Source organism: Mauremys mutica, chromosome 17 (genome assembly GCF_020497125.1).
Source record: "Mauremys mutica isolate MM-2020 ecotype Southern chromosome 17, ASM2049712v1, whole genome shotgun sequence".
In the NCBI taxonomy this organism is placed as follows: Eukaryota; Metazoa; Chordata; order Testudines; family Geoemydidae; genus Mauremys; species Mauremys mutica.
Window position 1 is genome coordinate 26682312 of NC_059088.1, and position 27245 is coordinate 26709556.

General features: G+C 58.2%; 1 protein-coding gene across 1 annotated transcript in view; it reads right to left on the reverse strand.

Annotated features, from left to right (window-relative positions):
* Positions 1 to 9907: 9907 nt before the first annotated feature.
* Positions 9908 to 27245, reverse strand: part of KIRREL1 (kirre like nephrin family adhesion molecule 1) — an 86148-nt gene continuing 68810 nt past the window's right edge. The window contains exons 6-15 of the mRNA XM_044991133.1: positions 25216 to 25321; positions 24612 to 24760; positions 23702 to 23829; positions 23450 to 23576; positions 22589 to 22689; positions 18922 to 19120; positions 18108 to 18215; positions 17345 to 17484; positions 16522 to 16599; positions 9908 to 16109 (exon numbers count right to left, since the gene is read on the reverse strand). Coding sequence (XP_044847068.1) covers positions 15639 to 16109; positions 16522 to 16599; positions 17345 to 17484; positions 18108 to 18215; positions 18922 to 19120; positions 22589 to 22689; positions 23450 to 23576; positions 23702 to 23829; positions 24612 to 24760; positions 25216 to 25321 — 1607 coding nt within the window. The 3' untranslated portion in view covers positions 9908 to 15638. The remainder of the gene's footprint in view (positions 16110 to 16521; positions 16600 to 17344; positions 17485 to 18107; positions 18216 to 18921; positions 19121 to 22588; positions 22690 to 23449; positions 23577 to 23701; positions 23830 to 24611; positions 24761 to 25215; positions 25322 to 27245) is intronic.

The following is a 27245-nucleotide window of genomic DNA, read 5'->3' on the forward strand; positions in this document are numbered from 1 at the left end:
CGCAGGCGCTCGCTGAGGCCGCCTAAGAACATTGCGCGACGCGCCCGCGGAGGCCCTACGCGGGCCTTCGCTCCCCTGGGCACCTACCGATGACGTAGTGGGCGGGGCTATCTAGGAAGGCGGGGTGGAGGCCGAGCCCAGGCCAGGAACGGGCGGGATCTATCCGTGGCCCCGCCCCCTTACTCTGTTCAAGACGCACCCCGCCCCCTCGCGGCTGATCTCGCGAGGGCTCTGGGGAGTAGCCTCCAAATCTCGCGGGATGTCAAAGAGAGGGTGGGATTTCTTTTCTTGGCAGGGTGGCGTGGACCACTAGCCTGTGGGGAGCTGGGCTGGGACTTTCCTGGGGGGGAAGCCTGTAGGGAGGGGCTGTGCTCCATGGGGGGGACCCCATAGGCTGGGGGAGGGGCTGTGCTCCATGGGGGGGGGACCCCATAGGCTGGGGGAGGGGCTGTGCTCCATGGGGGGGACCCCATAGGCTGGGGGAGGGGCTGTGCTCCATGGGGGGGGACCCCATAGGCTGGGGGAGGGGCTGTGCTCCATGGAGGGGGACCCCATAGGCTGGGGGAGGGGCTGTGCTCCATGGGGGGGACCCCATAGGCTGGGGGAGGGGCTATGCTCTAAGAGAGGTCCCCATAGGGGGAGGCAGGGGCTGTGCAGGCCTCCCACAGGGAGTTGGAGTGGGGGAGGGCTAGGCTCTGAGTAAGGCAGGGGGTGTTGGGTTTCCCCCATGGGGGCGGTGGGGGGCAGGGACTGGAGTCCAAGGGGGTTCTCCATGATGTGAGAAGCAGAGAATTTCCCCAAGGTGGGGTTCCCCAAGGGGCGTATTGGCAGGCGTGGAGTTCCCCATGAGGTGGGAAGGTCAGGATGGGATTTCCCTATGGGGTGTTCGGGGGCAGGGGCTGGACCCCCAAGGAATATAGGGTGAGCAGTGGGGTTCCCATGAGGTGGGAGGGCAGGGGCTGTTTGGCGCATTCATATTGCTACTGCTTGTCCTTCCCCTTTAGGACACAGCCCATTGATGTGTAAGAGCTGGCAGAATCCCAGTCACTGCCCGAGGGTCTCCTAATACCAGCGCATCTCTCATTCCACCTTTAGTGCTGCTCAATTTCTTGTTGCCCTGCAGTGTTTTAAGTGATATCAGTGCGGGCGAGAGCCTGACAACTCAGGCATTTGACAGGATCTGAGCAAGTTCAGCACAGCAGACTTCCCCTGTTTAACCCTGCACCTGTGCATCTCCCTCTGCCCTGAAGGGAGTCCAGTCTGCATAGCCCATGGGTTCTCAGCAGGGGGTTCATGATGCTGACCCTTCAATCCTTGGCCTATCAACAGGGTTTCCACAGACTCAGGTGGCTGTGGAATATGGACGCCAGACCCTCTAGGACGTAAACCACAAACACTGACTCCTTTTACGCATTCCACCAAACAGCGAGGGGATAATACATTTTGGTCACTATTACATAGCACGCTCAGTGTAAACAGCTCTGTGTGGAGCACAGAGAAAGCTCCTAGCTCATGGATCGTATCCCCGATGTGAAAGATACCAGAGCCCTTGTGTCACCAAATCTTCCTGTGTAACAATGCTGCTGTGTTGGCTGTTTCTTTTATGTACACCTCTACCCTGATATAACGCTGTCCTCGGGAGCTAAAAAATCTTACCGCGTTATAGGTGAAACCGCATTGTATTGAACTTGCTTTGATCTGCTGGTATGCACAGCGCCCCACCCCCACCCCCGGAGCACTGCTTTACCGCGTTATATCGGGGTAGAGGTGTATGTGATACAATTAGTTTGTAGAACTCACGGCCACATGATGTTGAGTCCTAGGGCTTGGTTGGATTCAAATAAGATGACAAGAACCATCCACTGTGCCATAAGAGAGGATAAAAAAAGAGGGTTATCTACCCTCATTCTTTAGACCATAAAGCCATTGCTAACTGCCCAGCCATAGGAACATATTTTCTATACATGAAGGTGGTATGATCTAGTGGATAGAGAATTTAAGTGTGTGGGGGGAGAGAAGCAGGGGTCAGGGTTGGTGATTTCTGTTCCCAGCTCTGCCATTAAGCTGCTGCGTGACATTGAACAAGTCACTTTCCCTCTCTGTGCCTCAATTTCCCCATCTTTACTGGGGGGATAATGATACCAGGCTTCCTTTGCAACGTGCTTTGAGGTGTCCCGATGCCAAGAGCTCAGGGTGAGGGACACTTTATGGTATTTTTACCACATTCCTCTGAGATGTCTAGCAGTGGCCCCTGGCCCAGCCAAGACCGCCTGGCTTTTAGCATGCTTTAATGACGAGTGTCCCTTAGTACCGTCTGCAGTGCTGTACCCTAACGGGGATGTTGGGGATCAGGGAGCTTTGTCAATCGTTTCACTACAGCGAGGAATCGATACTCAGTGGAGTGGCAACAGCCCCTGCTCTGCTGGACTCTGCTTGCCCTCCTGGAGCTGCACGGAGCTCAGAGCTCTTCCTGCTGGCTGACAGGTTGTCAGTTGGCTGACAGTCAGAGCCATTTATTCCCCATTCAACAAGGCATCAGCAATAGCTCAACCTGCCCAGGACACGACCGGTGCAGGCAGGTTGAGGGAAGGATTTTGAGAGCAGCGCAGGGTTCGTTCTCCGTGCTTGTTAGGGAGGGAACCTGCCTGCCCGCCCCTTAGTTCACAATGTGAGGGGCTCCCCTGGGATTCCCACATCCTGACTCCCAGCTGGCAATGGATTTTCTCAGGGGCAGCATTAGTGATGGTTGCTTCTTAGGTCCTAGCTTGTTGCAGCAAACCAGCCCTGTGCAGCCTTGAGAACAGGCCGCTGCAGCAATGCTACCCAAGGAGCCCGCATGCAGTATGGGGCAGAACCCCTCTGCCCACCTGTTAGCCAAAGAGGTCACATCACCTCCATTCTGCAATAGCTGCACTGGCTTCCTCTTCACAGGCAGCTGTTAACTTTGGCCTTTAAAGCCCCCATATGGGCCTGGCTGTCCCAGAGACCTGCCACTCTCCCCATTACCCATCACAGCAACCAAGGTGAGTGGCAAACTGTAGAATCAGGAATTCGCTCCCGCGTTTGCGCCACCAGAGCCTACGTCTCCTGCTCCTGTACAAAATGTGGTAGGAAGGATGGTGTCGTGGTTGGGAGATGTGAGGTCAGTTCCTTGCTCTGCCACAGCCTCCTTGTGACCTTGGGTAAGTCTCTCTGTGCCTCGGTTCCCCCATCTGTACAATGGGGAGAATAGCACTGCCCTGCTTCACAAGGGTGCTGTGAGGATAAATACGGTAAAGCTTGTGAGGTGCTCTGATACCACAGCAATAGTGGCCAGGTAAGGACCTAAGATAAAACAGCTGACAGGCCCCACTCTCTTTGGGCATTTGCCAGAGCCTGTCTGGGTTGGTTTTTTTGGAGGGTTGTCTTTGATAAAAGGCAGTTTTGGAAGTGTTTAAAATTAAACTGCTGCTGGGCCAAAATGCATCTCAGAGATCCCACAAAGAAAACCACCATCCACTGGAGAAAGCAAAATATAAAACAGAGAGGAAAAAATTGGCCCAATATTGGTCTGAATTTGATTCTTGAAAGCAGCAGATTCTCCATTTCCGGGCCATGGGTGTTGGGAGGAAGGACTGAGCTTGGGGTTAAGACACTGGAATAGGGTTTGGGAAAGCCTGCGATCGATTTTTGACTCCGCCAGAAACTCCCTGTGTGATTTGGGGCAAATCAATTCATCTCCCTGTGCCTCAGTTCCCTACCTATGAAATGGGATTATTGAATTCACTAATGGGCATCAGGTGCCAGATACCCTGGTGACAGGAGCCATGTAAGCCCTTCCAGGGGGTGGCTGCAGGCTCAGGTCCTAAATTATTAGAGGCACTTACCCAATTTCCTGTCTCCCCTGGATGGAAGTAGGGGATGAAGACACTGCAAACGTGGGTTGAGGTGTCATTCTTTAGGGCTTGTGAAATGCGTTGAGCTCCTCGGATAAAAGTCGCTGCCCTGTTAAAGTACAAAGGGCTGGTGTTGTGCATCACTGCCGTAAATTAAAAAAGTGTTTCAACCCCCACCCCCGTAAAAGCCCATGTTGTGAAATAGGCCATTCCTACCAGCTTGCAACAGAATCAGCCACCGTGGGGAGCGGAGAGGGAGCGAATGCATGCAGGAGAGAAACACCGTGTTTTATAATTTATCACAAACATAGCGATCGAGATTCACTTTTATAAAATATTCCCTTTTGAGGCCGGGACGACACCAACAATACTTAGCACTTTACACGCAGCATTTTCCGTAGGGGCAGCCTGGAGTGCTTTGCAAACCCTAATTCAGCCCCCCGCCTCCATCTGTGCAGTAGGGATTTGGTTCCCCCCATTTTACAGATGGGGAAACTAAGGCACAGAAAGGCTAAATTGCAGCTCAAGGCCACTCAGCAGAGCAGTGGCTGAAGTGGAAATAGAACCCAACAGTCCTGATCGCCGCGCCCTTGCTCTAACCACTACACAACAGTCCTTCCCAGAGCGGGCAACGGAACCCAGGAGTCCTGGCTCTCCAGTCCCGGTTCAGGCAATCCTCAACACTCGCTTGCTTGGGGATGGTGCCCAGGAGTCCTGACGCTCTATCCAGTAGGTCACATTTGCTCCCAGGTCTGGGGAAAGAACCCAGGCGTCCCAAGTTACATGCCGTCTTCCTAACCCCCAACTCATATCACTTCCATGGATGTTTTATCTGCCCCGCCCTCTTCCCTTAGGGCTGGTTAATGAGTCTCCTCTGAGCAAACGTTACTGGGCTGCTTGGGGGGAGAATGGAGGAATTCGTAGGGCCGGCCGGTTCCTTGGTAAACTTTGGAAATAGCGTCCTGAGCCCTGAGCCTGTCTGTTCCGAGCAGACGCAGGAACCATCTCTCTGTTTGGTTGCAGCACGTTATCATCAGGTGCTGAGAGACAAATGGTGTGTGTGTGTGTGTGTGTGTGTGTGTCTTTATTTATTTGAACCTGATGCAACTGTCAGCAGGGCAGGTGCAAGGGAGTTTCGCGCCCTAGGCCACCTTGTGCCCCCCCTGCCCTGAGGCACGTCCCCCCACCCCCCGCGGCAGCTCCCCACCCCCTGGCCCGGGAAGCCGTGCGGTACCTCCCCACCCCAGCTCACCTCTGCTCCGCGTCCTCCCCGAGCACGCTGCCCCCGCCGCGAGCCTGGGAGGCGGGAGAAGCGAAGCAGCGACTGCACGGTGGAACCCCTGGGCTGCCGGCGGCGGCTCAGACTCCCTCTCCCTCCCAGCACAGCGGCCGCTGCAACGGCTTTTTGGCGTCCCCAAATCTTGGCGCCCTAGGCAACCGCCTAGTTCGCCTACATGGTCGCACCGGCCCTGACTGTCAGGGACGGTGCGGAGCTGAATCCCAGCCTGCTCGCACCTTGCGGTGAGCTATTTTCCAAGAAGGCCGAGGGATGCAAAGTTACATTTCGCTCCAGGCCCCTGGTCATCACTCAGGCCGAATATTGGGGAAAGACAAAAGGCTTCCGCTAGCTCATCAGCTGAGTGTGTTCATGTCAAGGTGGGAGGGACAGGCCTGTAATTTCCTGGGCCCCTCTCTGTGCTGAGTGGGCTGCAGGGCGCGGGACTGTCATTGACAACCATAATCAGCTAAAGAATTTGCTCTCATCTGCCACTCAGTGTCTCTGCCTTAATAATAGTAAGAATGTTATCCAGGGCCTATGGAGCCCTTTTCATCTATCGATCTCCATGTGCCTCACAAAGCAGTGCCCAGGGAGTAAACCGGTCACACAGCAGGAGACAGAGTCAGGACGCAAATCCAGGTCTCCTGGCTCAAGCTGGGTAAATCATGGATTGTTGTTTTGTTTTGTTGGCAGCACTGCAAAAATTGGGCGGCGGGGGGAGTGCAGAATCATTTCAGATTAACTCAAAATGAACATTTTCCAGTGAACTGAAAAGTTAAAAAAAAAAAAGTTTCAGGTTGAATGAAATGTTTTGTTAGAAGATTTTTTTTAAACACATTTTCAAAAGTAACATTGAGGTCAGTTTCAAAATAAAAAGTGAAACGTCAAAACTTATGTTTCCAAAGCGTCAGAGATTTCCCCCCCGCCAACCACAACTATTCAGTGAAATCAACCTGAATTCATGAATTGTTTTGGTCGACCTGACGCTGCATTTTTCAACAAGAGAAAGAAAAAGTTTCCGCTGAAAAATATGGCCCATCTTTCATCCCAAGTCCCTGATCCAATGAGCCCTGCTCGCCCCCCTCCCCCTGAGAGTTTACATCAACTTCCCACTTGTGTTATCCTGCGTGGACAGGAGGTTAAATTTGGGCCCCTTGGAGAATAGCGCCCAGGCAAAAGTGGGCAGGGGTGGCTGGGGAACAGACTAGGTCTTCAGTGCAAAGAAAAACCCAGGGCACCGAATCCCAGGGCCCAGGCCGACTGATCCAGTCTCACCAGCTTTGGGCTGTGGAGCTAAACTTACCTGCGTAGACATTCCTCCTTCGCCGAGCCCAGAGGTCTACACGGCTAGATTTAGCTCTGCAGCTCAAGTGGGCTGCCCGAGGCTCTGCTACGCGGCCTCCTGGGTTTTTCTTTGCAGTGTAGATGTACCCACCCTGGCTCCTGCCAGCTTCCCGCTGCCCGAGGCAGCGTTCAGGAGACCTAGGGTCAGCCCACTGCTCTGCCACAGATTGCCCAAGTGACCATGGCCAAGTCTCTGCACCTCAGTTCCCCATCTGTACAACGGGGACTGCAGCCTGCCTTAGCGGTGAGGCTAAATAGGACAAAGACAGAGGTGTGTGAATACTTTGGTTACAAGGGCCATTTCGGTACCTAGGCAGAGGAGCAAGGAGATTCTAGGTTTGATTTTCAGAGCGGCTGAGGGCGGATGATCAACCCCTCTGGAAAATCTGGCTTTTCAGTGACTCGTCCAGGCTCTCACAGGGAAACCATGGGAGAGTCAGGAACCAAACCTGGACTTCCAGGGTCCCAGCCCAGGGTTTTATCCCCATAACCGGGCTTTTTGCTGGGGCTGCTAGTTCCTCTGCTTAGTCCAGGTGTCTTTTTCTTCTGCAGCGTCTGAACGTTGGCGCAGACACATCCCTTTCATCTGATGCGCCCACCCGGGGCACGTCGCATCAAGGTGAGAACAAACGCGCTGGAATTGCAGCGAAAGGAAGAGCACCGAGAAGAGAAATTCCCCTTGTCGGCTCTTCTGAAGGCTGCAGCCTTGTCGCGTCTGCGGGGAAGGAGAACGGGAGGGGAGACCAAGGAGCGAGATTTTTGTACAGCTGAGAGGAGCCGCTGTGCGTTTCAGCCGGTGGAATAAATTACAACCCGTCTCGGGCGCCTGGCATAAATTAGCCGGCTGGTGAGATTGATTTCCTGGGGAAACGACGCTGCCTCGCTATGGAGAGAAGCCTCCAGAGCTTGAATTTCAGAGATTATCTAGACTCTGGGCAGGTGCAACTTTAAAGCTTCCTAGATCACCTCCTAGTGCCGCTAGAAGGGAGGCGGTTGCTCCTGAAGGAGAGATTTGGGGGCTGCAATAGAGTTTGATTCTAACAATAATATGGGACCAGGGCTACAGAGAGAAGAAACCAGCATCGGTCTTGTCTAGCCATCCATTCATCCTGCTCTCCACAGGTCTTCCTTTCCAGTTCTCCAGCCAGCCATCCCCATACCCCCCATCTATTTATCCAGCTCTCCATCGCTCATCCCTTGCTCCAGCAAAAGCCATTAAGATTGACGAAGCACCTTTTTGTTTTTCAGATGGGTCCCGGGAGCAGCAGGCAAAGTGCCTGGCTCATGCATAATAAACCAGGCGTGGAAACACACAAAGTAATAGGCTACATTTGTCGAGAAACAAAATCATTAAGCCAGCCCATTTGCAGGGTTGCCTGGAAAAAACACAAAACAAAAACACCAACCAACCCAATGCCTCGGCTCCATGTAATTCACAGCGGCGCTCGTCTCGCCCATGTTGGCATCCGCTCCCGCTAAAAGCTTCTGCGAAATAGGTCAGTGGAGCCCGTGTGAGCCCTGGCACGGAGAGGGGAGGGGACACGGGTGTGTTTTGCCAGCCACAGACCAGCTGCTCGAGGTCCAGGGATTATGTTAACACCTGGAGGGGCCAGTTGAGATCAGGGCCCCATGGTGCCAGGAGCTGCACAGACACAGAGTAAGAGTTCCTGCCCCACGGAGCTTACACTGTAACGGAGGCTTCATTCCCCTTGGACGGAAGGGGGGCTGCAGCAGAGAGAGCACCGATTGTTAGGAAAAGGGAGAACATGGAGGGTGAGATCAGACATTGCGGGGGAGGGTCGTGCAGGAGACGATCTGGGGCCGAATATCCAAACCCCACCCAGCCTCCCACATTCTTTGACCCAGGATCCAGCCTCTCAGCCGTGAGCAGGAGCTGTTTGCTGCCTGTGAGTGCCAGATGCCCCCTAGGAGAAATCCTAGCCGCTGCATTGGCAGGCTCCTGGGAGAGAGCTGCTGGGGGCGGGGGCTGCTGGAGAGAAGCAGCTAGAACATTGCTCATTAAGCAGGGACCTGGGGAAGGTGCAGGGGGCGGCCCACCGTGGCTGCGGGGGAAGCTACAGGCAGCACTAACGAGGGGGTGAGGAGAATCGGGCTGGGTGAAAGGCCCCCCCCCCGATGCATCGTGCAAAGCCCTCTGCTCTAGAAGCAATTCCGCTGCTCGCTTCGTCAGCCCCCCCGAGCCGCCACCCTTTTATTACTAAGGGTGAGGAACTGACCCAAGCAAAACCCGCTTGTAAACGGCCCCAAATGCTGCGGTGCAAGAAGAGGGTAAATCCAGCGCCCCCTGTAGCCCCCTGCCCTCAGCTCTGCCAAGCTCCCCCCCATCCCCACTGCAGCCCCCCTGGTAAATCCAGCCTTGGGCACCTCCCCGCCCGCCAGGTCTGCCAATGCCGCTCAAGCATCTAAGGCCAGATCCCGTCTCCCTGCCCTTCAGAGGGGCAACCCCCACTTCTCCCGGGTGGGACTCGGAAGCCTGCTGCCTTTCACACACAGGGGACGCCGGTAGAGCCAGTCAAGCTCAAGGCCTCGGGGGCCTTCTCTTCAAGGCACTCAAAGGCCTGGGGCTAGGCTACTGAAGGGAAGGCAGTGTGGCCTAGTGGGCAGAGCACTGGCCTGAGACTCAGGAAACCTGGCTTTGCCACTGGGTGACTAAACAGCCCAGAGGCCTCCCAGGGGGCCCTCGTGGCTTGGGGAGGCGCTGCGGCACCCTGCCTCAGTTTCTCCTTCTCTCAGGACTCTTCAAAAATCACTCCCAAGCGATAGAAGGGAAGAGTCTCTGCCTTGGGGGGTGGGGAGGGTCTAGTTAATTACATTTTTACACCATTTCTATCAGCCCTCACCCTTCCCACAGTCAAGAGATGCTTCCCTCCAGGGGCTGGGCTTGGCTTCAGGACGGCTGGCCCCTTTCGCGGCCCCCGTCCCAGGTGCCCCTGGAGAGGAAGCAAAGTCTTTCAACTGCAAACTAGACAGCCCCCCGCCCCCCAGCCCCAGGGTCTGTGTTCCTGCTCCGAGGCAGGAAATCTGCCCAGCCCCTCAACGGTCTTTAGGCTCCTAACTTCCCCCTCCCCGTTCCTCAGTTTCCCCTCTCTGTCCAGCAGGGAGGACGCTACCCAGCTCCTTTGTGAAGCGCGTCGTCGAGCGCTGGCGATGACCAGCACTAGAGACGAGCCCTTCCTTCTCCAGGGCCCTATTCCATGCTCCAATTGTCCTCTGCTCCCAGCAGGATTTTTCAGGTCCCAAACGCGTAACACCCCCCATCCATACACACACTCCTGCCCCCTCGCCCCAGGCATCGCTTGCATGCAACAAAGGCAACACACAACCTCTTTTTTTTTGGTAACATTTATATTTTTATATATATAAAAAATTAAATATATATAATATATCGTGTTTAAGACTAAAAATATAGTACATAATATTTAAAAAAAAAAAAGGAAAATGAAAAAAATAATCCAAGGTGGGGCCGGGCAAGGGGTGCAGGGGAATCACAGATACACGTCTCTAGAAATCTAAAAGGGCCTGTGCTAAGAAAAATACCCCCCCCACACATTCCCGTGGGGATCCAATGAGCCTGGGTGTTTAGGAATGAGCTGGAAGGTGTGTGCGGGGCGGGGGCTGCATAACCTCGGAGACGATCCCGCACGTAAAGCCGCTCGGCTCCAGGCTTTGCACAGTGAGGGTTGCTATTGCTAAAGAGGATCCCGGCACCGTCGGGGGGAGGGCCAGTCTCACCGCTTCCCCCCCCGCTCTAGACTGGGGCGAGGGAGAACGGGGGTCACCGGGGGGTCCCCACAGGCACCGCTAGGGAAGAAAAAAAGCCACATGGCCTGATAGTGGCGACGCCTGAATTAAAGCTGCAGGCCGCGAGCGCGGTTCCTGGGCTCGGGCTCAGGGCCGTGCAGGATCAGGCCTGTTTTAAAGGTCCCTTGGGGGGGGGGGGGAAGGGGGTCAAGGTTAACTCCTTCAAAGAGGGTGATGCTGGGTCTGCTCCCCCACCCTTGGACTCAGCCATGGCAGGGGGCGGGGTGTCTGCCAAGGGTGAAGGCTTGTGAATTAGCACCAGAGGGAGTGAATCGAACCCAGGGGTGGGTTGGTCCTGACTGCCGGGGTTTGTAGGTGGGGGGATCTGTCCAGTCTCTCTCCACAGCCCCAGTGCCCTGATGCAAAGGAAAGACCGCCCAGGTGCTGGGCTCAGCTGACGAGACCCCTCTAGAGCTGTGGGACAAGGCAGACAGAGAGCGCCGCCCGACCCATCACCGAGGTCCCGAATGGAGAGGAACCCACCCGCCCCCGGCCGTATCCTGTGCTGGCTTCCGGCACTGAGCTAACCTGGCGCCGTCAGGGCCGAACCGCTCCCATCGTCCAGCTGCCCAAGGGGCGCTCTGTTGGGGGATGCAAAGCCACCGAAGGCAGCTCGGCACCCAACTCCCCGGGAAATTCCCCGGGAACTGGGTTCCCAGCTCCCAGTGGCTGCTCCACACACAGTACTTGCACCGGTTTGACTGCAAATGGTTTAAAGTTACTCATGCCAACCCCTGCAAATTCAAGGACCTGGGCGTAATCCCGCGCCCTTGGGTGGGCTGTCGACAGCAGGAATTGTACGTGGGAACCTCTGAATCTTGATGCCTGGGCCTCTGCTAGCCCTGAGCTCATCCGGTAGCCAAGCTGTGGCCGGCGCGTCAATCTCTAGTTGTGCAGCCAAGCCGCCACTAGGGGGAGACAGAACACCCCATGGGTTGGGTGACACCAACCAAAACCCAGGAGTCCAGACTCCCAGGCCTCACATCTAACCACTAGACTCCCCTCCCCGAGCTAGGAACTGACTCCCAGTCCTCTGATCTAACCACTAGACCTCCCTCCCCTCCCAGAGCTGGGAATAGAACCCAGGCGTCCTGGCTCTCACCCCTGGGAGCCAGTCCCCGTGAGCTGGAGTTAGCCACAAGCAGTTTACACTGCGGAGCACAAATGCTCAAGAGAGGGAAGCGCAGGGCAGCCGTCCAGGGGCCATTCAAACCCTGAAGCTAGACTGAGATCAAGCGAAAAAACAAATCTCTCAGGATTTGAGCTCCAGGACCCGCTATGCCCTACGGCTTTGCCCCAGCTCCCCCTCCCAGACACAACCCTCTCCCTCGAGGAATTATTGCTTTGCCCTCATTTTCCACGGCCCTCTACACACGCCCAGCCAAACCCCCATGATCTCTGCAGGGTGCACGGCGCGCCCCCTAGAGTTAAGGTTGCCCGACATGTTCCATTCTAAGACCCTGTTTTCAGTTGCTTAGAACATTGCAGACGTTAACCCTTCGGGCTGAAATTTCCCGTGCCAGCTGCCTGCCTCAAAGCAGAAGTTTTAGGGGGGGTGTTGATCTATAATTATATACCGCTGAGCATTAAGAACATGTGCTTCTGGCTTTCAAGAATTTGCTTGGCAGGATATTTATATCAAATATATATTTAGATACATTCATATAAAAAAAACCCCTTCTCACATGACCGACTCATGCCAGCAAATTAGCCAGCACTGGTTTGTTACTTCTGGTGACTATTAGTCATTATTATCTGTATTGCAGCAGCCCCTGGCTCCAGTCATGGACCACGACGCCAGCTTTGGCTCAGACTTTATATTAAGATCCCGCTGCCAGTGCTGCCAATCCCAACCATTCACAAATCGCAAATCAGACCTCCCACAAATCATGCGCTGGGAAAAGAACTGGGTTCTTTTGATTCTCCTGCAGGCATCTGAACCTTTCAGGGTCAAGTTTGCAGGTGCTGGGAGGAGCGTGATGTCTAGTGGTTAAATCCTGGGTTTTTTATCTTTAAAAACACAAGAGCTAGAAATGTATTACTAAGGGGGGGAAAAGCTGAAGTTCAAAATAACGTGACTCCTGAAAGTGGCGCGTTAAGAGCTGGTCCCCGGATCAGGTTGTTATCCTGAGACCAGGTAGACCCAGGGTCAACTCTGTTCTCCCATCTGACCCGGGACGCATGACTGAGCCAGACACTGGGCAGTGTTGCGCCCAGTTTTGCAACACTTAACTCATTTGGGAGCTAAAACTCAGCTTCCAAAAGGATTTAGGTACTTTGGAGCAAAAATCCCATCAGCTGCCCATGAGGGTTAGGCTCGGGAGTGCCTAAACCCCTTTGGAAATGATCCGGGTTCCTAAATCCATTAGGCGTTGCGATGCTGAGTGCAGCTACGCCAAAACACCTGTAAAAATCTGGGTCTCTGGGCTGCAGTTTCCCATCTGTACCAGGCGGCTAAGACCCTAAGAATGGCCATCCTAGGTCAGCCCAAGGGTCCATCTAGCCCAGTGTCCTGCCTTCCGACAGTGGCCAGTGCCAGGTGCCCCAGGGACCAGCCCTGCCCAGCCTGCCCAGTGAAGATTGTGAAGTTCTCAGGTGCCAGGTTAATGGCCGCTGGATAAGTCCCATAAATAGGGCAGGAAAAGCCCATATCAGGAGACACGACCAAATTCCAGCTGCTTCCAAACAGGGTCAATAAAGGGTCAGGCGATGTTTCAATAAATGGCGACCCCACCGGTCTAGATTGTTATAGGCACCAGCCGGCCAAGCGGCCGCTATAACCACGGCTCACCCCTTCTGCTGACGTGCCGATAACCCACGCGGCTCACGGCTGTACAGTATCTGAATGGCTCCGTAATGTAAGGGTGTGGGGAGGCGTTATCTGTACTTAAAATCAAGGCCCCGATTTGTCCAAATGAAACCGACGCTGCAAGGTCACAGGAACAGATCCAGAACTGCTGCGGCCCAGAGCGGGAACGGCCCAGGGTGCTTACGGCCCTGCCACACCGGTAGGTACTAGGAGGAAACAGGCAAGACAGGGCTGGTGGCTTCGTACTCTACCCAGCCACGCGGGAGATCAGAGTTCGATACCTGGGCCGGGCGTGACTGTGGAGAAGTTGGGCCTGGGTTCGAGTCCTGGTCCCTAATGGAGCGATGGCGGAAAGGGCAGTGAAGGTGGCGGCCGGGGTCCTGCTCACCGCCGTTCAGGACTTGCATTGCTCACGCTGCAGGGCGGGACCCAGTGTCGCTCATCAGTGCCCCCTCTGGCTGGCTGGGGAATGGCACTGCCAGGCTTCGAAAACAGAGCCCCCCTGATCCCTTCCAGGAGTGGGCTGCAGCTTCACTGGGATACTTGGGAAGCTTGAAGGAAACCCCTCACCCCCACCAAAATAACAACCCTGGGAATTCCAGGGCCCCCCATCATTTCTCAGTGGGCAGCCCTGGAAAGCCCCTATCGTCAGTGGAGACTGCATCCGCCACTGGGGATCAAACTCGTGACCTTCAGCTCTAAAAACACAGCTCTCGATGCCTCAGGCTAAAGGGGCAGCTCCTCCCCTGGCCTCGGGGACAGGCAGTTGTAGTGGCTGGTGCCAGACACTAGAGGGAGACACGAGCCTCCAGCTTCCCCACCCCGGGGTGCCACCAGCCCCTAAAACATTTCGCCCGGCCAGCGCTCCCGCCCCCTTCGCTCGGTTCCACCGCGCAAGTGAACGCCGACGGGTCAAATAAAGCTGAAGTTCAAGGCACAGGAAATGGTGGAAGAGGCAGGATTCCAATTGGTCCTTTCGGAGGAAAAAACCCAACCAACCAATCAATCAACAACCCCACCCCCGTATAAAATATATATATAAAAAACCCAACATAAACCCAAAGAAATGTATTCAAAGTGCTAGGGACGGGGGATGGAGTCAGCTCGGCCCTGGACGGACGGGGTACAGGGGGAGAGATCGGGGCCCCTTGCTTTCTTTTGAAGAGGAACACCACACGGGGGAGGGATCCAATTTGGGGTGCAAGCGGCAAGGGATCCGGCCGCCCAGAGAGACTCTGGACTGGCCGGGGTCTGGATTGTGCTGTTGTGAATGGAAGCACTCGGGTGTGGGGCTGACCTTTCTCCCTAGGGCCAGCAGCGCCATCTAGGTCAGGGATTCGCACCATAAGGGTCGCGAGCATTTCACCCTGCCCATATTGCTAAGTGGGGCAGGAGGGATCCCAATATGGGAAAGGGGTGCTGGGATAGGATAGGAAGTACCTGTACTGTAGGGGGGGTCCCAGGATGGAGGAGGGAGGATTTGTATAGGGGGTCCCGGTATTGAACATGGGACCCTGCTCTAGAATAGGGGGTCCTGGTATTGGATGGGGGTCCCGGGTATGGCCTAGATCGAAAGCTGCTGCTCCAGGTTAGTCTTCCACGTTAGGGCCCGATCCTGCCAGGCGCTGAGCGATGGGCGCTGAGGCGGGATCAGAGCCCTTTGCCCAGTCGGAGGCTGGCTGCAGGGTGAGCCGGCCTGCCGGCCGACAGGCACCAGGCCCCCCCGGCGTGTTCACATCTAGAGCGCAGTGCCCCCTGTGCCCGCTGCGGCGAGTCCCATCGTGCCCTGGGAGCCGGAGACGGCACAACTCTCTGCCTCCTAGCGGCCGAGCTGTGCGGGAGCCTGTTGCAGACCCCAGGGATCCCACGGCCCCTGGGGCAATGCACAGCCTCGCCTGCCCTCAGCCACCCCCCATCGCTGCTTGGTCCTCCGCCGCCCCACAACCCTCTCCCCCCTTGTTGTCACAACCTTTCACCCCTGCGGAGTTCAGCTCTCAGCCCGTCTCCCCTCAAAGATCCGACACGTGGCAAAGAAATCGGCTCTCCCCGGCATGGCCGGGGGCAAGTTTCCGGATCCAGGCCGTGGGAGGGACTCTCCCCCCCTGCAGCTCCCAGCACGCTTTCTCCGGCCTCCAGCCACGCGTCAGCAGGGCAGGGGTGGGGTTGAGGCGCCGCAGCCCCTCAAAAATCGGTTTTCTTTCCAGTCGGGGAGGGCGCCGGCCCCTCGAGACATGGGCTGAAAAGAACGAACAAAGACAACATGATGGGTGGCTGGATGGAAGCTCAGATATAGGGGAGGAGGGTCCCCAGAGTCAGCCGGATGCCAGGGTCCCCTGAATCCAGGCGGTGAGAGGTGCAGTCGCCGGGCAGGCTGAGAATCCTGGTGCTGGAGGGGTGGGCGTGGGGGGTTCAGGAAAAGCCCCTGAATATCAGAGGACAGTCACACAGTACCTGTGACCCCCCCCTCATGTCTCCGGTGAGGATCGTCCCCCCACAGCCCCCAGGTCCTTCAGACGTGAGTCTGCATCCGCTGCTGGAACCGCTGCCCGTAGTCCGAGTGCTGGGAGGTGTAGGAAAAGCGGGTGGCGCTGGCGTACTTGCCCATGGGGTCGTAGGCGTCGTAGGGGGCGCGGTCCAGGCTGGGCGGGGGGGGCTGGCTGTAGCCCAGGCGGTAGGTGGCGTAGCCGGTGCTGGGCGGGAAGGCGGCGTGGCCGCCGTAGTTCTCGTAGGAGAGCTGGCTGGCCGTCTCGCCCGTGGCGGTGCCCGGCGGGGGCCCCGGGGCCGGCTCGGTGGTGTAGTCCGACGCAGGGCCCCGGCTATAGGTGTTCAGCTGGGCGTAGCCGCTGGAGTGGGAGAGGCGGGAGGAGGGGCGCATGTCGTAGCGGGCGGGGCCCGGGGTGCGGTAGTCAGCGTAGAGCACGGTGCGGGAGGGCGGGCGGTCCTCGTGGGCGCGAACGTTGTAGTAGCCATTGGTTGGGTCCTGGAAGGGGAAAGGAGAGGGGCTGGTTCAGGAAGCACCAGGGCGCTCACATGGGGCAGGGCAAAGCTCTGGGTGCCTGTGGAATATTCCAGGGGCAGAGCTGGGCAAAGAACCCAGGAGTCCTGGCTCCCAGTCCCCTGCTCTACCCACTAGATCCCACTCCCCTCCCACCCAGAGCTCGGAAAAGAACCCAGGATCCTGGCTCCCACCCCCAGCAGAGAGACACATGTGATCCCATCCACACACAGAGTTGCTGACGTGCACACACCATCACACAACCCTTCGCACGCAAGCACAGTCGCTCAGGCACCGTGGCACCACCACTCCCCCGCACTCTGCCTTCCCCTGCCCATGCACACACTCCCCGTTGCACACTCAGCTGACAGGAGTCCCCAGGGGGGCGGTGTCGGACCTTGAGTTCGTACTCCTCCCGCGTGTCGATGGTGTCGCACCGCATATCCTGCTTCAGGTCCACGTCGTCCTTGAACGACTGTCGAGGGAGATGGAAAAGGGGCCCGTCAGCTTCCCCGCCGCGGCTCTGCCTTAGCCCACCGGCCGCTTGGCTCCCCAGCCCCCAAGTCATCCCAGGCTGTGGCTCCTCCCCACACTCTGGGGGCACTGATGTAACCAGCCGAGAATGGGACCCAGGAGTCCAGGCTCTCTATTCTAATTACTAGCCCACACTCCCTTCGCAGATCCGTACAGAACCCAGGAGTCCAAGTCCTATATGCTGGGTCGGCAGCACCAGGGATCAAACCTGAGACCTTTGAAAGTTAAAGCCTGAGAGGCTACTGCTTGAGCTAAAGGACAGAGCCAGCAATAGTGTCATCGACCCCTATGGATCACAGAGACAAAGCACCACGGAGTTACACCGCCCACCCCGGCCCTCGGGGGGCGCGCCCGACAGCTACAGCCCAGGGTGGCTAGACGTGGATGGCTCCATGGGGCATGGCTGGGCTGTCTGATGGGTGCCAGGCTGCTCTCCCTGCAGCCAGGAGGCCCCAGAACCCAGGAGTCCTGCCTCCCTGTTCTAATCCCCAGACCACACTCCCAGTCCCAGGGAGGGAACCCAGGAGTCCTGGCTCCCAGCCGCCTCCTCCATCACTCCAACCACTAACACACACTCTCGGTCCCACCGGTGGGCACAGAGCCCAGGAGTCCTGCCCTGGGCAGTAGCGAATTGTCTCGCTCTCTTGTGCTGCTGGGCTCGTTCCGGGGCCTGGGGGGGACCTCACCGAGTAGATGGCCTTCATGACGCGGGTTGCCGTGGAGACGCTGGCCGTGTCCTCCTCGCGGTCCGCGTGCAGCGTCAGGGGCTCCCGGTTCACCGTCTCCACCTTGATGTCCAGCTTGCGCAGGGTCACGTCCTTGCGGCCTGTGAGAAACACGGACGGACGGACGGACGGATGGATGGACGGGGGGCTCTGCCGGCTGCACTCCGGCCTCTCCTAGCTGGAGACCCCAACCCAGAGCCCTGGCTGTCATGGGCCCTGGACTCACCCTTCCCCTGGCCTGGAGAAACTGGCCTTCCTCCTAGGAAGCCCCCCAAGCCAGGGACCCCACGGGCCCCGAGGAAGCACCCCCCTGTAGCAGGGCTTTCCCCCTTCAAGCTGCTCCTGGCCCCAACACCTGGCACCGGGGGCACCTGCCTACGCCCAGCACCCGGTGCCAAGGAGCCGTGGCCATTCCTGTCACCTGCTGGGGCGCGGGCGTTCCAAGGGGCGCCCCCGGTGGACGAAGCTGCTCATGCGCCTCGTGCTCCATCCTGGGCCTGGGGTGAGGGGGGCATCGGCCCACAGACTGGCACAGTGTGTGTGGGGGGAGGCATCCAGCTGTGGCCCCTGTGGACCGCACGGCTGCTTGGTCCTATCCCTGCCTGTCCCTTGAGTGGCTGGTAGGTGCCGGCTGGGGCAGTCTGGAGCCGTTCCCCTCCCTCCTAGCCCCCGGGCTGAGTTGAAGGGGGTTCCCGGGAATCCCTCCCCCAACCCCCACACTCACTTCCTTTGCGGCGCCGGTAGAGGAAGCAGACCAGGGCGACGAGGAAGAAGATGAGGAGGATGCTGGCCCCGATGGTGGCTCCGGCGATGATGCCCACGGGCAGGACTTCTGCAGGGGGCACGGGGGTGGGTTAGCTGGGGGAGCCGCGCTGCCCCCTCCCTAGCCCGTCCATCCTCGCCCCTTAGCTCCCGCCTGCCCCGAGATGGAGCAGGATCCCCTCCTAGGCTGGGAGGTGCCAGCAGCACAGGGTGCCACTGCCCAGGCTATGATGTCTGTCCCTTCTGGGTCTTGGTTTCAAGGGAAGGGAGGGTTTCCCGTGGCCCTTAGCGCCGACCACTGGGGGTGGCAAAGTGCCTGGCAATAGTGACAGGCTCACTGCACAGCCCGCCAGGTTGGTGTCATTAGCCCTGCTCCCCAGAGGGGGAAACTGAGGCACAGAGCGGGGGAGGGAGCTGCCCCAGGTCTCACACTGTCAGTGGCAGAGAACCAAGGAACCCACCCAGCCTCCTGCTCTAACCATCAGACAACACTGTCCCCTAGTGCTGGGAAGGGAACACAGGGCTCCCCATTCCCTATCTGCTGTAAACGTGGTTCATGCTCCCCTCCTAGAGCTGTGACTAGAACCTGGCTCCCACTCTAACCACTAGGCACAATTCCCTCCCAGAGCTGGGGATAGAACCCAGGCGTCCTGCCCCCTGTGCGCTAACTGCTAGACCCCACTCCCCTCCCAGAGCTGGGAGTTAATCCCAGGCACCTGGCTCCCTCTAGCCCTGTCCCTGCTGTGCCCTGACTGCGTCGCCCCGCGCCCCCCTACCTTTCTCCTCCAGCTGGATGATGGCCGTCCCCGGCCCAAAGCTGTTCCAGGCCGTGCAGTTGTAGCGGGTCTGGAAATCGGCCTCCATCACGTTGTTGATGGTCAGGGTGGAAAGGACCCCGCTGCCCGTGTTGGTTCTCTCCACCGTGTAGCGCTCCAGCGTGCCAGCTTCCAGGATGTTCTCCTTCCAGGCCCAGGCCTATCGCCGGGCGGGGCATGCGAAAGGGAGAAGGGCCTGGTCAGACCTGGGGCCGAGAGCTCCTGCTCCATCACACCTCCTCTAAGCCCCGGAGAACCCCAGCATCCGGGCCAAATCCCAGCTGGGTCACTACAGCCCACCAGCCCCCTGCGGCTCCAGTAGGATCCGATCGTCCCCTTCAGTTCCTGTCCCAAACCGAACGGGTGTGTGGAAGGATCATGGTGAGATTCCCCCATTCAGCCACCATCTACAACTTGGGGATACAGGAGGGGGCACAGGGCTGTGTCAACAGATCGATGGGCAGCTAGATGGGTGTGTCCAGGGACAGCTAGATGGGTGTGTATGGGGCTATTTAGATAGACAGATAGATCTGTAGAGGGACAGACAGACAGAAGACAGGCGGGTGGATGGGCACGTATGGGGACAGACAGAAGACAGGCGGGTAGATGGGCGCGTATGGGGACAGACAGACAGAAGACAGGCGGGTGGATGGACGCGTATGGGGACAGACAGACAGAAGACAGGCGGGTAGATGGGTGCGTATGGGGACAGACAGACAGAAGACAGGCGGGTAGATAGGTGCGTATGGGGACAGACTGACAGGTAAATGGGTGTCTATGGGGATAGACAGGCGGGTAGATGGGTGCGTATGGGGACAGACAGACAGAAGACAGGCAGATGAGACAGGAGCGGAGACAAAGGGCTGTGAAAGAACAGAAGAGACAGGGAGCGCGAGATTGACAGAGCGATGCAGACAGAGCAAACAGCGATATGTGAGCAGTGTTAATACTGCCGAGCTCCAAGACGAATTCAGCTCAGGAAACAGCCCAATGCAGGCGGTTGCTGCAGCCCCACAGCTCGCCCCAGGGCCATGGTGTAATAAACATTTCACACACCCATGATCCCACAGGCCATTGTAACTTCCCCAGCACAAGCAGGACCAGCGCATGCCCTGGGCGCGCTGAACAGCCACGGTCACCTTAGGAGGCTGCACTGAAGCCTTCCCTGCCGCTGTGTTTATTTATCAATTGAGCTGCTTTAATGGTGCGGTAATGAGGCTGGGTTTTTTTAAAGAGACGCTGCCAGCCAAGGCCTCTCCCTTAGGCTACGCTGCAGCCACACGACAAGTCAAGTCATGGTGTCCCCACGAGGGGGTGTGCTCGTGCGAAACCAGAACAGGACCTCGCTTCAGGCTGCTGATGGCTAGTGGTTTTGCTCCTCTGTGTAAACTGCAGTTTCTTTGTTTCCTGCATCACGTCATTCCTTCGCTCTCTCCATTCCAAAGCACCAGCTCTGACCTGACCCGAGTAGAGCCATCACATTCCCTTCCCTCCACCCAGGATCTGGCCGTAGGTTGGCCAATGACCCATCCCAAGGCAAAGCCAAGGTCAACACGAGTGCCCGTCTCACCCAACGATTGCTCTTGCAATGAACAGTTTACAGCCAAGGGGGAAGGGGAAAGAGATGCAGCCGGCCTAAGACTGCAATGAAACAATAAACACAGCTGTGAAGGGGGGAAGATGGTTTGCTGGGAGCATATAGCAGGGGTGGGGTTCCGGGAACTGCACACCCTGACTCCAAATGTCCATCTCTGTCTGCTTCTTACTACCCCTCCGTTCTGGCCTAATTCCACCCTCCTTTTTCTCCCAGCCTGCCCTTCCTTCTCCAACACAGCCAATGCCGCCATAGCCAAGTGCAACTAGAACGGGTCTGAACATTTTTGACTGACCAGAAACGCAGTTTGGGCAAAACTGAAATATTTCACGGGAACCTGTCGATTTCATCAGAGCTGACAAATCATTTCAACATTCTCATTTCCATAACGTCGAAAGGTTCCGTTTCGAATGCATCACTTTGATTCATTTTGGTTCAACTTGTATTTTATAGTGAAATATTAATGTTAATAGTATATTATATTTGTGTACAGCAGAACCTCAGTTTTAGGAACATCGACCTTATGAATGATGGCTTACAAGAACCATCTTTCTGCTACTGAATGCAACTGCAATCCATCAGCTAACGTTCAAGCAACTGTAGATGCTTGAAAAGTCTGAGAGATTTAGCAGCTACAAAGAAGAGCTGCATTTTTCTCAAATAAAGGAAAATCCAGGACACTTAACCCATCAGTTACTGCTCATGATGTACACAATCACTGAACAATTAATAAATTAACATATGCACCATATCACCCTCAAATTTGAGATGTTCAATTTTATGAGCTTTTCGATGTTATGAATTCCTCAATCTCCCACTAGTTCACTAAACAGGAGCTCTACTGTATTGCATTTATTATTGGAGATAATAGATATTTATTATTTTAATACGATATCCAAGTTGAAAAGAATCGACATTATTGGAACCAAACGGTTTTGCCTTATCAAAATGAAACATCTCAATGGTTTCAGAGAGAAATTTGGGGGAATTTTCATTCTATACCAAATTTCAAAATGTCAACTTTTTGTTACAGTTCTGAACAAAAATTAATTTGGGGAGTTTCAGAATTTCCCACGGAACAAAAATTCCGTTTTCCAACCAGCTCCCACGTTATTGATGCCAACGCGACTCTCTGTCTCCAGCTATAGGGATAGTTCAGTGGTTTGAGCATTGGCCTGCTAAACCCAGGGTTGTGAGTTCAATCCTTGAGGAGGCCACTTAGGGATCTGGGGCAAAAATTGGTCCTGCTAGTGAAGGCAGGGGGCTGGACTTGATGACCTTTCAAGGTCCCTTCCAGTTCTAGGAGATTGGTATATCTCCAATTATTACCTTTTATAGCAAGGTTTATGAGCCCATAGATGGGTCCCACCTGGTCCAGTATCTCAACCCGTGGTGACTCATGCTTATGAATGCAGAGACTCTGGCTTCAGATTTACCCCCGGGGCTGTCACAGCATAAACTCCAAGGACAACATGATGAGTGCCTTAAATTTAGGCTAGTCCATACTGGAGAAATTGACCATGTTAAATTCGTAGCCCCTCAAGGACTGCAGCTCATCTCATGTCCGCATGCACCAGGCAGCTTGCATCTGTGCTAAGGGCCACTCCAGCCTGACCGTGCTTAGAACCAAGGTGGACACGGATGAGCTGGAAAGGTTCCACTCGGCCCAGCCACCACTGTCCTTCCCAAATCTCCCAGCATGCCATCTTCCGGCAGCAGAGCCAGGGACTGTGGGACAGCTCCCCATTGCACAGCAAACGTCCGGCAGTTCCTAACCCTGGCGAGTGTGGTTGGTGGAGCTGTTGGTGCATAAACTGGCTTCGCTCCAGCCGGTTCCGTTCTCTGGCACAGGCACCAGGCACACCTCCTCAGCCCAGGGGGTGTTGAGAAGCACGGGGGCCACGGTGACGAGGGCCTGGTTAGGCAGGAAGCTGCTGCTGTCCTGGTGTGTTAGTTGGAGGGTCCCCAGCCCAGGCCGGGTTGCCCCCTTGCTGCCCCCCGTGGAGAGCCCCTCCCCCCCAGGAGAGCACTCACAATGCGGTCGGGGGGTGGCGTGCTCCCGATGAAACACTCCACTTTCCCGCGGTCGCCGCGCACCGCGTACTGAACGGCCTCGCTCGAGATGATCGGGGGGCCTGCGGGGGGAGAGAAACAGCGGCTTAAACCGGGCACCGCAAGCCAGAGACTGCCTGGGGCAGAGCGGGCACCCCACGGCTGTGGAGTGTCCCACGAGGCTCGTTAGTTAACGAGAACGGGGAGCCGCAGCAGGCCGGGGTGAGTATCCCTGGAGGGAGTAGGAGACAGGATGTCATGCTGCAGGGTTCTGAGAGACAAGGTGTCCCAAGCACGGGGCACTGGGCCAGGGGTACCTGTCGTGGGCATGAATACTGGGGTACTGTGCCAGGGGTACCAGCCGTGGGCACAAATACTGGGGTACTATGCCAGAGTACCAAGTAATGGGTATGAATACTGGGCATTGTGCTCAAGGTACCAAGTTGTGGGTTTGAATACCAAGGTACTGTGCCCAGGGTACCAAGCTGTGAGTATGAATACTGGGGTACTGTGCCTGCAGTACTGTGCCAGGGTACGAAGTCATGGGTCTGAATACTGGGGTACTGTGCCAGGGTACCAAGCTGTGAGTATGAATACTGGGGTACTGTGCCTGCAGTACTGTGCCAGGGTACCAAGTCATGGGTCTGAATACTGGGGTACTGTGCCGGGGTACCTGTCATGGGCATGAATATTGGGGCATTGTGCCCAGAGTACCAAGTAATGGGTCTGAATACTGGGGCATCGTGCCCGGGGTACCAAGCTGTGGGTATGAATACCCGGGTACTGTGGGTGTGAAAACCAGGGTACAGCCTGCTCCCCAATGCCATGGGCAGAGGGCCTCACCGTTGACAAAGAGGGCGACCTCCCGCTCCCCCACGCCGATCCTGGGCACGATGGCTTTGCAGATGTACTGCCCGGCGTCGGCCTGGGTGACCGATTTCAGGTAGAGCTGGTTGCTGTTGCTCAGCACCTGGGCACAAACACAGGGTGGAGCGTGAGAGGGGGGCGCGTGCAGAGACCCACCATCGCTAGCACCCGCTGCGGGGAATGGGCCAGGTGAGCCCCAGGGCCATGGGGCACTGGGAGGGGAATTACCATGTTGGATTCCTTTTTGGTCCAGGTGAGGGTCAGCGGGGGGTTGCCGGTCCACACGCACGTCAGCGTCACATCTGAGCCGATGTCGGTGGTTGTGGGCTTGGGATCCACCACAATCCGAGGGGCGACTGCAAGAGAGGAGACGTCAGCGGCCCTGCATGCGTGGGGGTGTTCCTGGTTCCCGTGGGTGTGTCCAGGTGTGCTCATGGCTCATGTGAGTATGTGTCCCCGTGTGTGTTCATCTCTGTGCTTGTGGTTCATCTGCGTGTCCGTCCCTGGGTGTGTGTGCATGTGTGCTCATGGCTCGCGCGTGTGTGTGTTCTTGTGTGTGTGACGGCATGTACTTATGGCTTGTGTGTATGTGCATGCCCCATGTGTGCATGTGTGTGCTCAAGCCTCGTGTGTGAGCGTGTCCGTGTGTGTGCACGTGTGTTCATGGCTTGTTTGTGCGTGTCCCCGCGTGTGTCCTGGTGTGCTCAAGCCTCGTGTGTGAGCGTGTCCGTGTGTGTGCACGTGTGTTCATGGCTTGTTTGTGCGTGTCCCCGCGTGTGTCCTGGTGTGCTCAAGGCTCGTGTGTGAGATGCCTCATGTGTCCCCGTGTGCTCATGGCTCCCACTAGTCTGCAGCCCCTGACTGCTCAGGCACAGCTTGACGGGCTTAGGCAGCGGGATGGTCTGTGCCCTTGGTGCTAACGATCCCGCGTTCGAGTCCCGCCACTGGCCGTGTTTTCTGTGTGCTCGGGGCCAGGCTTGGCGTTCAGGTGACGCTCCACTAGGCTGGCTGGTAACCGGGGAGCCAATGAGCACCCCAGGCTCTGCCTGTGCCCAGCCGCCTCCCTGCAGAACCCCCCCTTCCAGCCACCTCCGCCCAGGCCGAGCAGTAGGGCGCATTGCCCCGCCATGGCACTCACAGTGCACGTCCACCAGGGTGCTGACGTTGGTGCTTCCCACGTCATTGTGCACCTCGCACGAGACGGGCTCCGTGAAAAAGGAATAATCCACCTGCGTCTCGTACTTGCTGTCCTTGGCTTCTTCGATGATCACGCCACCTTTGGCCCACCTGCGGGGGAGGGAGTGCAGACAATGAGAGACTCCCCCACCCCGGGGGGGAGGACAGACATGATGATAGGCTCCTCCCCCTGGGGGGAAGGGCAGGGCAGACACAGCGAGAGGCTCCTCCCCCTGGGGGGAAGGGCAGGGCAGACACAGCGAGAGGCTCCTCCCCCTGGGGGGAAGGGCAGGGCAGACACAGCTAGAGGCTCCTCCCCCTGGGGGGAGGGGGTCAGATACAGCGAGAGGCTCCTCCCCCCAGGAGGGAGGCGGCTCAGCGGGTTGATGATGGGCTGTGGAGCTGTGTCACCCATCGGTGAAGGGTTCGAATCCATGGGGCGGGGTGGAGGCACCAGGGGCTGAGGCCAAGTGCTGTGATGCCAGCGGGAGCCTGGATTCAGGAGCAGGTTGGCCCAGAGCCTCCCCTTCAATTATATCCCAGCTGGTTCCACCCGCGCCCCTCACCTGTAGCCTCTGATCTCCGGGTTGGCGGTGGCCACGCAGGTGAAGACGACCCGCTCGCCTTCCTGCACCGTCTGGGGCTGGATGGAGAGGGTGACCGTGGGGGGATCTGCCAGGGAGAGACAGAGACACCCGTCACTGGCACGACGCCCGGGAAGGAAACTGACTCGGGGACAGAAAAGGCCCCCGGGTGGAGCCGGGTGCAGGGAGCTGCTGGTTCTGCCAGCCCCGTGAGCAACGGGGTGGATTTTCCCTGGCTGGGGCGGGGTCTTTAAATCAACGCCGGGCGTCTCTGTCCACAGGCCAGGCCTGGCTCAGTCGGACGCTGGGCTGGGTCCGGGAAGCCCCGGATGAGCTCTGCAGGAGGTCCAGGCTGGCCGGCCCCGATGGTCCTTTCTGGCCGTGACCCCGCTGACCCCACGAACCGGCGGGCAGGGTCGCAGTTCAGCGTCTCTCCCCTGGGGACGGCAGGGCCGGGGGCAGCTGCAGGAGAAACTCAATGGACAGTTGGTGGATCAGCATCCTCCGGTCAGTGCCGCCCTCGGGTCCCGGGAGAGCTGCGATTCCCCACAGCCGCCACTGGGTGTCAGTGCCGGGCTGCACAGACCCAGCTGGGAAATCCAGAGCCAGCCCCGCACGGCAGGTCAGCGCCATCCCTGCGCCACGGGTGGCCGGCAGAGACTTGGCCAAGCCGATCAGTGGCTGAGCTGGAGACCTCCTGAGTCCCAGCCCTGCGCCCCATCCACTAGACCATCTCAGGCGGATTCCAAACCTAGGACGATCAGAGCTCCTCCAGCCACCCTGGGGCCAGGTGCAGCCAGGCAGCGCCAGCGGGAGCGTCCCTCCCTGCCCTACGCCACGGGACCGGCTGCCAGCGGGAGCGTCCCTCCCTGCCCTACGCCACGGGACCGGCTGCCAGCGTGAGCGTCCCTCCCCGCCCTATGCCATGGGACCGGCCGCCAGCGGGAGCGTCCCTCCCCATCCTACGCCATGGGACCGGCTGCCAGCGGGAGCGTCCCTCCCCGCCCTACGCCACGGGACCGGCCGCCAGCGGGAGCGTCCCTCCCTGCCCTACGCCACGGGACCGGCTGCCAGCGTGAGCGTCCCTCCCTGCCCTACGCCACGGGACCGGCCGCCAGCGGGAGCGTCCCTCCCTGCCCTACGCCATGGGACCGGCCGCCAGTGGGAGCGTCCCTCCCCGCCCTACGCCACGGGACCGGACGCCAGCGTGAGCGTCCCTCCCTGCCCTACGCCATGGGACCGGCCGCCAGCGAGAGCGTCCCTCCCCGCCCTACGCCACGGGACCAGACGCCAGCGTGAGCGTCCCTCCCTGCCCTACGCCATGGGACCGGCTGCCAGCGGGAGCGTCCCTCCCCGCCCTATGCCATGGGACCGGCCACCAGCGGGAGCGTCCCTCCCTGCCCTACGCCACGGGACCGGCCGCCAGCGGGAGCGTCCCTCCCCCCCCTACGCCATGGGACCGGCCGCCAGCGTGAGCGTCCCTCCCCGCCCTACGCCATGGGACCGGCCACCAGCGTGAGCGTCCCTCCCCGCCCTACGCCATGGGACCGGCTGCCAGCGGGAGCGTCCCTCCCCGCCCTATGCCATGGGACCGGCCGCCAGCGTGAGCGTCCCTCCCCGCCCTACGCCACGGGACCGGCCGCCAGCGTGAGCGTCCCTCCCTGCCCTACGCCACGGGACCGGCCGCCAGCGTGAGCGTCCCTCCCTGCCCTACGCCACGGGACCGGCCGCCAGCGTGAGCGTCCCTCCCCGCCCTATGCCATGGGACCGGCCGCCAGCGTGAGCGTCCCTCCCTGCCCTACGCCACGGGACCGGCTGCCAGCGTGAGCGTCCCTCCCTGCCCTACGCCACGGGACCGGCCGCCAGCGGGAGCGTCCCTCCCCATCCTATGCCATGGGACCGGCCGCCAGCGGGAGCGTCCCTCCCCATCCTATGCCACGGGACCGGCTGCCAGCGTGAGCGTCCCTCCCCATCCTATGCCATGGGACCGGCTGCCAGCGGGAGCGTCCCTC